This window comes from Pelophylax lessonae (genome assembly GCF_965119305.1).
Source record: "Pelophylax lessonae genome assembly, chromosome: 13".
NCBI lineage: Eukaryota > Metazoa > Chordata > Amphibia > Anura > Ranidae > Pelophylax > Pelophylax lessonae.
In genome coordinates, this window is record NC_138780.1 from 144368429 (window position 1) to 144380840 (window position 12412).

Consider the following 12412-nt stretch of genomic DNA (forward strand, 5'->3'; position numbering starts at 1 on the left):
GGACTTCCCACTAGTGGTGGACCCTCCTGTCTCCAGATTAAATAAGGCAACCATGATTCCAGTAGAGGAATCCCTGGCCTTTAAAGATCCAGCTGATAGAAAAGCGGAGTCTGTGGCCCGCAACATGTTCACTATTGCTGATTCGGCGTTACGGCTGGTCCTGGCCATTGCTCTGGTGTCGCAAACTCTAACTGAGTGGGCTAAACTTTTGCGCCATGGTCTGGGTGGGGGAGCAGATTCCACTTGCCTTTGTTGAGTTGATGGACCAGTTGATCCAGGGGCTGCAATTTGTCGGCGATGCCTCTCTGGACACTGCTTCCTTGATTTCTAAGCTCTCTGTTTCCTCAGTGGTGCTTAGGTATGTGTTGTGGCTTAAGTGTTGGTCTGTGGACCAAACCTCTAAAAAAAAAAAAAGCTCGAACTGTTTGCCCTTTCAAGGCGATCGCCTGTTTGGGGCTACCCTGGATGACATCAATAAGAGTCTCGTGCGGGGGGAAGAGCACTTTTCTTCCACAGTCTGGGAAGGGGAAGGAGACTCGTCACAGACGCAGCCATTCTTCCTCAGCACACAGAAAGTTTTTTCATCCATCAGTGTCCACTGACAAGGGTTCAAAACCTTTCAAGTCCACCTCAGGAGGTTCCAAGCGGCCTTTGTCTGGCAAGCCTAGAGCGGGTTTCTCTAGTCCCGCATACAAGGCCGCCTCCAACATGGTGTGCCCTCACCCATGCCTGGGATGGGGGGGCGTCTTTGCTGGTTCCTGGGCCCATGGACCTTCTTGGTGAGGAACAAATGGGTCCACAAAGTAATTCTGTCTGGTTACAAAATATAGTTTAGTTCTTGCCCTCCAGAAAGCTTCTTTCCCTCCAATATGTGTCTGCCTCCGGATCGGCTGCAAGCTCTCTTCGGGGAGATGCAGGACCTGTTGCTTCAGGGAGTGATTGCCCGTTTCCGGTATCAGAATTGTTTCAAGGTTTTTATTCAAACCTGTTTACGGTCCCAAAGAAGGAGGACAAGATTCTTCGGATTCTGGGCCTCAAGGCCCTGAACTGTTTTGTGCGGGTACAGATATTCACAATGGCGTCCATTCGCACAGTGGTGGCATCCCCACATCATGGGGATTTCCTAACCTCTATTGACATCAAAGATGCTTACTTGCACATTCCAATATGTGCCCAAGACCAACGTTTCCTCTGCTTTGCTGTGGGAGAAGAGCACTATTGGTTCCTGGCGTTACCCTTTGGTTTCGCCTCTGCTGCTCGTGTCTTCTCAAAGTTGTTGGCCCAGGTTTTAGAGTTACTACGTCAGCAGGGATTGCTGTGCTGGGCTACTTGGACGAACTCCTCTTGCATGCGGAGTCTTCATCTGCATTGACTGATGACATGGTGATCACTATATAGACTTTGAAGGAGTTCAGTTGGCTCCCGAACGACCAGAAGTCTGCCCTGAACCCATCCAAGAAATTGGATTACCTGGGTCTGACTCTGGATTCAGCTCTGGGCTGAGTGTTTCTTCCTCTGGACAAACTCCAGAAGTTGCATACTGCGATTCATCGGTTGCTGTCCCACAGGTGGTCCACCCTTGGATTGGCATGCAAGTGCTGGGCCTGATGGTGTCTACCTTCTAGGCGCTGTCCTGTTTGCACTGTTCCATATGAGGTTCCTTCAGAGGGAGATCCTGGTGAAATTAAGTGTCCAAGCTCTCTGGACAATCCGATTCGGCTGAGCCGGGAAACCTCTTCAGCAGGGCAGGTCTTTTCTCCCCTTGTATTGGACAGTGGTCACAACAGATGTCAGCCTGTCCTGATGGGGAGGTGTCCTGGAACTGAGCTCCACTCAGGCTTGTTGGACTCTGGCAGAATCCAGACTACTGATCAATGTCTTAGAATTTCGGGCAATCAGACTGTGGCTTATGTCAATCAACAGGGTGGAATTAAAAGGGTGTTGGCGGCTCTGGAGGTATCTGGCATTTTCCAGTGGGCAGAACGCTTTGTTGTAGCCCTCTCCGCCATGCATATTCCAGGTGTGGAAAATTGACGGGCATAATATTTTAGATGGCAGGCATTGGACCTAGGGGAGTGGTCCCTTCATCCAGACGTGTTTCATCTGATCTGTCTGCGGTGGGGCACTCCCGAGGTGGACCTGTTGGCATCTGGGCTCAACAGAAAGGTACCAGAAGTTTGTGGCAAGGTCACAGGATCCTCTGGTGGACGCCACAGATGGTCTAGTGGCCCCGTGGGGCCAGTATCGCCTGATCTACGCCTTCCCTCCTCTCAATCTTCTTCCGCGGCTTCTGCACAGGATCGAGGTCAAAGCGATTTCAGTAATTCTGGTAGCCCCAGATTGGCCTCGCCCAGTCTTGGTACACTGACCTACTGCGATTGGTCACTGACATCCCTTGGGGGCTGCCTCTCAGGGAGGACCTGCTGTCCCAAGGGCTGATCTTCCATCCTGCTTTACAATCGCAGGCTTTGACAGCCTGGCTGTTAAAAGCCAGGTGCTGAAGGATAGAGGTTTGCCTGGGTTGATGATTTTGACTATGCTGAAGGCTAGAAAGTCTACCTGGAAAGATTTACCATCGTATGTGGAAAGCGTACATTGCGTGATGTAGGTCGATCGGTGTTCACCCTTGTTCCTTTTCAGTGGCTCGAATTTTGACCTTCCTTCAAAGTGGTGTTAAGCAGAAGTTGGCCTTAAGTACATCAAGGGTCAGGTGTCTGCCTTGGTGGTCTTCTTTCAGCGAACCTTGGCCTGCATTCTTTGGTGCATACTTTTATTCAAGGAGTTCGACACCTGACATCCGCCAGTGAGGTGTCCTCTACCGCTGCGGGATTTGAACCTGGTGCTCTCAATTCTCCAGAAGCCTCCATTTGAATGAAGGCATTGTGCTGCCTTCTTTGTGTCCCAGGCCCCCTCATCCCAAGGAATTTGCATTACATACTCTTGGTGTGGTTCAGGCAATTCGGGTGTATCTGGCAGCCACTGAGGCCTTTCAGAGGTCAGACTCACTTTTTGTGACCACGGATGGGCCAAGAAAAGGACTGTCTGTCCATTTCCAGATGGATCAGACAGACGGTGACTCAGACCTATTCTACAGTATCAAGGGTCGTGTTCCTCCTTTCCCTGTAATGGCACGCTTTACTCGGGCGCATAGTACTTCTTGGGCCTTCCGTCATCAGGTGTCAGTGGTGCAGATTTGCAAGGCGGCCACCTGCTCGTCGGTGCACACTTTCACAAAGTTCTACAAAGTGGATGTTTTGGCATCTGTGGATGCTTCCTTTGCAGGCTGCTGTTCAGTCTGTTCCCTCTTTGGGGGTGTATTGTTCAGGTTGGGCTCCAGTTCATTTTTTTTTTTTTGCGCTCCGGTTACTTGGTTGGCTTTTTTTGTCCCACCCCTCATGTTTTTGCCACTGCTTGCGGACATCCCTATGGTTCTGAATATGGAGCGCTGTGTATCCGTCAATGAACGGATTTTTGTTACTTACCGTAAAATTCATTTCTCTGAGTTCATTGACGGACACAGCACCCACCCCGCTATGACGTTCTGATACTTCTGATACTACTTGTTACTAAACTGAAGGCCTATAGCAGAGAGGGGGGTGTATACCACCTAGGACTACACATAGGCATAGCCAAGTTGTTTTGTCTGCCTAGTGTCCTACTACTGTAGGGGGCGATATAACCCTATGGTTCTGAATATGGAGTGCTGTGTCCCTCAATTAACTCAGAGAAATGGATTTTACGGTAAGTAACAAAAATCCTATTTTCTTCATAAATCTTGGCCAAAATGTATTCTGCTACATGTCTTTGATAAAAAAAGTGTATAATGATTGGTTTGCGTGAAAGTTATAGCATTTACAAACTATGGTACAGTATATATACTTGAACTTTTATACTACTATACTATTTTTATACTACGGTGATCAAGAGACTTGGAGTGGGACTGTGATAGTGCTGCAGGCAATCTGACACTAACTGGCGCTAGGGGGGAACTGACTAATATCACCAGTGGCACTAAAACAGTGATCAGTGATAATACTATACACTGTCACTATACTAATGACACTGGCTGGGTAGGGGTTAACATCTAGGGGTGATCAAGGGGTTAAATATGTGCCTAACAGTGTGTACTATGTGTATTATATGATGCTTTTTTTACTAAGTATCTCATTGTTTCTTATTCCTGCTTTGCAGGAAAAGGAAACAGACTGATCGTTCCCTCTATACAGAGCCCTGTGTTGATTGTCAACACAGGGCTCTCTGCTGTGTTTGGACACCGCCGATCAACAGGTCCCGGACATGAATCATGGCCGGGAAATACTGACAGACTCCCACTGTGTACAGTCACAGCGGGTGTTGGTGGAGGGAAGAGTAGGCAGTGACATACCAGTATGTCGCTTTGCCTGCACAGGCCGCCCATCCGCAGTACACTTTGGATGGGTGGTCAAGAAGCGGGATAAAAAAGCAAACCAATTTTATAAAATGAGAGGATACTCTTCATCTTTATTGGCTCTTTTTAATTTGAGTTTTCCTTTAATACTGACCTTTTTCTAGTCACAAGCTTTTGTATACAAATGAATAACTTCTCTTTCATTGTAGGTTTGTTGTGTCTGTGCCAGCCTTAGTTTTGGCCAATAAAATCTTGCATGTCATATTCCTGTTTCTGCCATTTCTTTGGGCTTTGGGAATTCTACCACCTCTTGATGCACTAGTCCTCTGGGGAATGGAGCAGACGCTGGAGTTTGCCTTAGGAGGATCGCCAATGTCCAGTAACTTGCGGTAACTTTTATTTTGCTTTCATTTCATACATTCATGAGGTCATTGCAGAGTAATCAAAATATTAAGCTTTTGTACCTTGTCTTTAAAGTCTAACTTCAGTGTAAAAAGTAAAACAAACCTCACATTTCAAATAGGGGGAAAAAAATAGTATGCACACATTCACACACACACACACACACACACACACACAACACACACACACACACACACACACACACACACACACACACACACACACACACACACACACACACACACACACACACACACACACACACACACACACACACACACACACACACACACACACACACACACACACGTGAAAAAAGTATTGAACACGACACCATTTTTCTATGTAAATATATTTTTAAAGGTCAAATCCACAAAATATAACCGCACTAGTAAAATTTAAATGAAAGCAGCAGCTTCCAGTGAGATGTCACCAAATGTCAAATATAATATATACAAGCTGCGCTAAATAATAAATAGTGTATAACAAAATCCATGTAAAAATGTAAACCTAATATTCTACAATAATACAATTCCTGCTGCTTTTGAAACCCATTCGCCTGGTGATCGATAAGCCTCATTTATTCGGCTTCCGGTAAGCAGACCTACAGTTGGTGACAGATTGAGCACTGGCAGTGGATATCACTCAGCACTATTTAATTACAATCTGCACTTAGTGTCACTTTTTTGGGACTTTTTGGACTATTAATATATAATTTGTTTATTTATTCATATACGTTATTGGTCAATATTAGATCATCTTATTGTAGAATATTGTTTTTACCTTTTTACACAGATTTAGTTATCCGCTTGTTTGTCATTTAGCACAGCTTGTATATATATATATTATATTTTTAAAGGTGCTATTTACATGAAATTTTCACCATGTCGGTAATAACCCATTCAATCCATACGTACAGAGAGATCAAAACAAATAAGTTAAAAAATGAAGCTATGTGTAATAAAATGGAATGACACAGGAAAAAGTATTTAAACACACTAACTGAAATTTATGTATTACTTTGTACGAAATCCTTTGTTGGTAATGACAGCTTCAAGACGCCTCCTGTATGGAGAAACTAGTCCCATGCATTGCTCAGATGTGATTTTGGCCAATTCTTCCACACGCAGTTCTTTAAATCTTGAAGGTTCTGTGAGCACCTTCTTTTAAAGCGGTTGTATACTCAGTAAAAAAAAAAAAAAAAAACCTGCAGGACAAAGGCATATGCATCGCATACTAGCTCATTATGACATACTTACCTTAAAACAAAGCCCCTACACGGTCTCCTGGACAACGCTAAGGTGTCTGTCATGTTGCCTCGGCGTCTCTTCCTGGTTCTGCGGCTCCGGCGATGTGAGTTGCCGGAGCCGCGATGACACGCATGCACGGGAGTTTCACTTTCCGGCAAGGACCGGCAAGAAGCTCTGAAGCTCCGCCGGATCCTTCAGAGCGCATGCGCCGCTGAAGTCAGCGGCTGCATGTAGGGCGAATATCTCCTAAACCATGCAGGTTTAGGAGATATTAATTGTACCTACAGCTAAGCCTTATTGTAGGCTTACCTGTAGATAAAAGTCAAATAGTGGAGTATACTACCACTTTACCCCTGATCTTTAGTTTTTTACATAGGTTTTCTGTTGGATTCAAGTCAGGTGACTGGCTGGGCCATTCAAGCAGCTTTATTTTTTTCCTTTGAAACCAGTGGAGAGTTTCCTTAGCTTTGTGTTTGGGATCATCGTCTTGCGGAAATGTCCACCCTCATTTCATCTTCATCCTCCTGGTAGATGGGAACAGATTTTTTATCAAGAATGTCTTGGTTCATTTTTTCAATGCATCCTTCCTTCAATGATATGAAGTTTGCCAGTAACAGCCCCACACCATGATGTTTCCCAAATTTCACTGTTGGTATGGAGGTGTTTTTGGGGTGATGTGCAGTACCATGTGACCTCCAAACATGGTGTGTATTATGGCATCCAAAGAGTTAAATTTTGGTCTCATCTGAACAGACTATATTCTCCCAGTATTTTACAGGCTTGTCTAAATGTTGTGCAGTAAACTTTTTAAATGAGCTTCAACATGCTTTTTTTCCAGCAATGGAGTCTTGCTGAGTTGTGATGAGCACGCATACAGGCCATGGCGGTTGAGTGGATTACTTATTATTTTCTTTGAAACAATTGTACCTGCGAATTCCAGGTCTTTCTAAAGCTCTCCACAAGTGGTCCTTTGCTCTTGGACAACTTTTCAGATACTTTTTTTCACTAATCTGTCCGAAATCTTGCGAGGAGCACCTGGTTGTGGCCGGTTTATGGTAAAATTATGTTCTTTCCACTTCCGGATTATGGCCCCCAACAGTGCTCACTGGAGCATTCAAAAGTTTAGAAATCCTTCTGTAACCAATGCCATCAGTATGTTTTCAACAAGGTTGTGAAGGTTTTGCAAGAGCTCTTTGCTTTTACCCATTATGAGATGAGATTCTTGTGTGACATCTTGGTAAAGAGACACCTTTTTATAGGCCATCAGTTGAGACTGAACCAGCTGATATTAATTTGCACTGACAAGGGACAGGATTGCTTTTTAATTACTGATAGATTTCAGCTGGTGGCTTTGCTGTGATGTAAGGATTGCATGGGTTGTTACCGATGTGGTGAAAATGTCATATCAGTAACACCTTTAAAAATATATTTATCTAGAAAAATGGTGGCCTGTTCATTACTTATTTAGTGTCCCCCTACTAATCTTTCCTAACCTGTATAAAAAAGGTGTATGTAATTACCTATTTTTAATCCAGTCTGGTCAGTGATCATGAAGCTCTGGCTCACAGAGTGCTCGACAACCACTAGGAATTCAGAGTCATGATATCACTCATAGGTTCCCACGGCCTAGCCGCTGCCTTCTCTCCCATGCAGCAGTCGCTCAATGACACAGGGGAGCAAGAGCTGCAGGATCACATGACTAGATCAGAGCAGATTAAAAATAGGTACGTTTTATATATATGGACATGGAATTAGGCTTCTGACCTGATTTGATTTGTTTGGAATTTATTTTTTCTGAGTTAAAGAATAGATGGGTAATCAATGCTGAGTATGTTTTCTTAGGAAAAAGCAATGTAAGTGCTCTCCCTTTTTTTTTTTCTTGGTATGTAATAATGTATAGGTTTATGTATTTATTATTCATGTATAAATATATAGGATTGTAACATGCTACTACCCTATATCTTGTAGTTAAGAAACTTTTAGAAATTTTTAAAAAAAGGGAGGCAAAAAGTTGTTTTATATAAATAAGCATGTACATTATTGCTTTCTTTTTTTTTTTTAATATGACAATTTTTTTCCCCCTTTCTGTACCATGTTGATATAAAAAAATATTATTAAAAAAGGATTAAGTTAAAAAAAAAAGTAAATACACACATCTTTAGGTTTAGAGCCGGTTCACACTGGGGCGACTTGTCAGGCGACTTGGTCGCCTGACAAGTCGCCGTGGATCGCCTGCCATAGATTAGCACAGGACCCGTTCTAATAGGAGCGACACAAGTCGCTCCGACTTATAAAAAGGGTCCTGTACTACTTTGGGGCGACCTGCATTGACTTCAATGATATGAAGTCTGTGCATGTCGCTCCGAGGTCGCGCTGTGCGCTGTGCACCGCGACTTCACAGGTCGCCCCGGCAAGTCGGGTGGTCTGTATGTGAACCGGCTCTCAGCAGGATAGGTAGGAGGAGGGAACTTTTAACTTAGGCTTTTATACCCGCTTTAATAATAATATACAATACATTTATTTGTTGTCCATTTTTGTCTGTTTGTTCTGACCATAAAAAAATTACAAAAATAATAACTTGAATTCACAGCTTCTACATCACAAGATCACAAGGCTATTGTCTTATAATTAGGCTGGTCAGGCAGGCAGAAACAGAAAGGGTACCATGTTAGAAGATTATTATTCTGGACTTGGAATCTCATCCTTTAAATATTTCTCTGAAACTTTGAAGACTTTTGAATGAATACATAATAGGACTAAAGTTTGTTTTACCTGGAGCTCTGCATAAAAGTGTCATTAAAAGGTATCTGTGTTGTTATTTGTAAGTAAACTTGCCCTGAACATCAAGTGCACAGTCCTCAAAACCACTGTCATTGATAGATCTGGGGACATTTTAGATGGTGTAACTGGCACTCTATGCATAGAACATGTTGCTGTCGCACTGTCTGTCTGACATTTCAGCCCGTGGTTCTTGGGAGCACAGGGTGACAACTTTGCATTATCACCCTGTGATGGGGAGCATCCCCACTGGCAGGATTACCAAACAAAATTAGAGAAAGGAAATAAAAAACAAAATACCAAAACTGTACATAATATGCATTAATGAAAATTATGTATCATATTTTAAATTTGATAAATTTTCATGTTTTAATTACTTTGTTTCTTTTTTGGCAGGTTGTTAATTACTTTTATCATATCAGCTGGAGTAACCATATCGGCCTATTTCATTTCAAATTCAGTTGGTGTTGTTTTGTTCATAAGCGGATTTGGCTTCATCCTCAGTCTTAATTTAACAGAGATGGCAATTGTCCTCCTCAGTAAAAGCAGCAGGTGTACAAGAATTAGTGATGGCTTCCACTGGAAAATGACTTGGAAAGAGCCGTTATTTTACTGTGTCATTTTGAGCTTGGTCCTGCTGGAGTCCAGCCTGTTACATCACTTTTGTTATTCAACCTTTTCCTTAAAAAGTCCGCAGGCCATCGTGAGCTACTGCCTCATTGTACTTTTAGTCTTTTTGTGGATGCTCAGAGAAATTCAAGGTGCTTATATTCTGGGGATCATAAGAAATCCCTTTTTCCAAAATGACATTAGGATGCTAAATGTCTTCATGAAGAAACAAAGTCGATTACAGAAAGCATCTCTTGTAAGGAGCATTTTACTCACTTTGGGTAAGTATTGAATTCCTACAGTTGTATAAAGCCTAACTCCAGCCAAGATTGTTGTTTTTTTTTTTTTGTTGTTTTTTCGGGGAGAGGGGGGGGGGGGGCTGGATGAGGATGCAGTGTGATATTTTATTATGTTTGGAATTGCCACCTCACCATGAGACCTGGGGAGGGATAGGAGGCTACAATTTTGGTTGGGTTCACACTAATGCAATTGCAGACATCGCATGTGATTCGCACAGCATTCCTGTGCACATCACATGCAATGTCTGTGTTCAGCCATACAGTTTGTATGGCTAAATTCGCATTGCATTCGGAACCAAAATGGTGCAGAATCCTTTTTTTGTCCACACTGGAATCAGATCGCATGAGTGTTCAGACCCATGTGATCCGATTCCATTTGATTCCTCAGTTCGCACTACGTTCTGCAAACTGATTTAGGGTGTCATTAATTTTATATTGACACCCTCAGCGATTCGCAGAGCACAGTGTGATCTGCGTGCAATTCTGATGCAGTGTGGAAAACTGCATAGGAATCACCATGGTTCCTGCATCGCACCAGAGTGAATTTAGCCTTAGTTTTGGTGTTTTATAGGTCCAAATGAATTTCACAAGTTCTCAATTGGCAGATTTTCCTGCAGTAGGATGTACCAGTAGGTTCTAGGTTTTAAGTTATTATGGCAGGATCATTGCTGCAGCTTCAGCCATGATACTGGTATCCTTTTTTGGATCAGGCAATTCTTTTTTCTGTAAAAGTGATCCAATATTCTTTACAGCTTCATGATCACTTTTACAGGGGGCCTCCCCACTTTCTACCGCCTTTCTTGGGCTTTCCTGTTCCAACAGTCAGCCCCGGACTTATGTGGGCGGTCAGCCGGTTTGCAATAGAGGAAGGAGGAACATCCATTCCCGATCATCTCTATGGTGTATGAAACTGGAAGGAAGCGACAAGGATTTTTTCTTGTTCAGTTTCTTGTTTACATGTCAGTTTGATCAGATGCTTCTGATGGCAGAGGAGAGATCTGGGGTCAAATAGACCCCAGATCTCTCAGTAAAGTGTATCTGTCACTGCCAAAGCAGTGTGGTGCTGCCGCCTGCAGAGCCCAGAGTCCCCACTCCTGAACACTTTTCAGGGGACCAACATAAATTCAGGGTCATCACAAATGCCTGCCAACTTTAATTTGCCCTGCAACCAAGGACTTTTGCACTTGTCAAGGTGGGGTTCACTATTTCCCTCTTATCTGACAAACTTTAATCTTGGGCTCACAGCCTGTAGTAACGAAAGAACCCAGCACTAAATTCTGTTGCATCGTTCTTCAAAGCCATGGCTGCTCTCTATGACAATCCGGAAAGAACTGCCACCCCTGAGTTCGCCCTTCATGCCCTAAAACAAGGCCAACGATTTGTGGAGGACTACAGTGTGGAGTACTGCAAATGGTCAGCTGATACCAGATGGAGTGACGGGGCTTTGAACTACCAGTTCCGGCTGGGCTTGTCCAAAATCCTCAAAGATGGGTTAGCCAGGGTTGAAGTTCTGATGCTCCAAACGCATGCCTTTAGGCCCACATGGGTATTGCCAAAGGTTCCGGGATCAACTGTTCCTGCCACTGCTTCTCAGGCCACCAACACTTCTGAAGTAGAACCAATGCAAATCAGCCTTCTTCGACTCGCTCTGACATCTGAATTTAGGGTGCACCGATGACAAGGCAACCTATGCCTATACTGTGGAGCCATGGGCCATTTCTTACGCAACTGCTGTATTCGACCAAGTAAGTCCAGTCAGCCATACCCTTCGTATCTCCAGCTTTTCGGGACTCTATCCACTCATTATCTCCATCTCATTGCAGGTGCACTACAAAGGGGGTTAAGCTGCGGGTAATCATTGACTCTGGAGCCTGCAGTTTTTTCATGGACATTAACCTTGCCAAGCACTCTCTTCACTTGAAAAAGCCTTGACGTGCAACTAGCTGATGGCACCACTCCTAGCTCAGGACCCATTACCAAGGAGACCATCCCTATTCTATAAACCACCGACTCGGGTCACCAGGGGTTCCTTCATTTTTATGTAATCAGATCTCTTATGTTACCGGCCATTCTATGAATACCTTGGCTGGAGGCACACAACCCGCAAATCGATTGGTCCAAAGGAGAGATCATCTTTTTATCTAACTACTGTCTACAGCATTGTGGCATCTCTTTACCCCATAATCCTCCTGCATGCCTCTGTTCAACCAGTATCAGATGCCAGTCAATCCGTTCCTCCTGCTTACCATGATTTCCTTAATGTATTTGACAAGAAAAAGGCCAATATACTGCCAACTCTTCGGTCTTATGGTTGCCCAAACGAACTGCTTCCAGGGGCAAAGATACCCTTCGGTCCGATCTTTCTGCTATCCAAACTCGAGCTGGAAGCCCTCTAGCAGTACATAGACGAAAACCTTGCAAAGGGGTTTACTTGCCCCTCTATCTCACCTGCCGGGGTGGGCATCTTCTTTGTCGAGAAAAAGGATCACTCCCTCAAAGATTCTGGACAGCCCAAGTGTTCACAAAACTGGGGGGTCCCTACAAACCAGTTTGCATCAGGGAAGGCAACAAATGGAAAACTGCCTTCCGGACTCGCTTTGAAAACTTTGAGTATCTCCTGATGCACTTTGGATTATGTAATGCCCCCGCAACGTTCAAACACTTGATAAAATACATTTTCAGAGAGT

General features: G+C 43.9%; 1 protein-coding gene across 1 annotated transcript in view; it reads left to right on the forward strand.

Moving 5' to 3' along the window:
• Positions 1-12412, forward strand: part of PCNX4 (pecanex 4) — a 140401-nt gene that overhangs the window by 49058 nt on the left and 78931 nt on the right. The window contains exons 4-5 of the mRNA XM_082275719.1: positions 4597-4776; positions 9214-9707. Of these exons, the coding sequence (XP_082131845.1) occupies positions 4597-4776; positions 9214-9707 (674 nt within the window). The remainder of the gene's footprint in view (positions 1-4596; positions 4777-9213; positions 9708-12412) is intronic.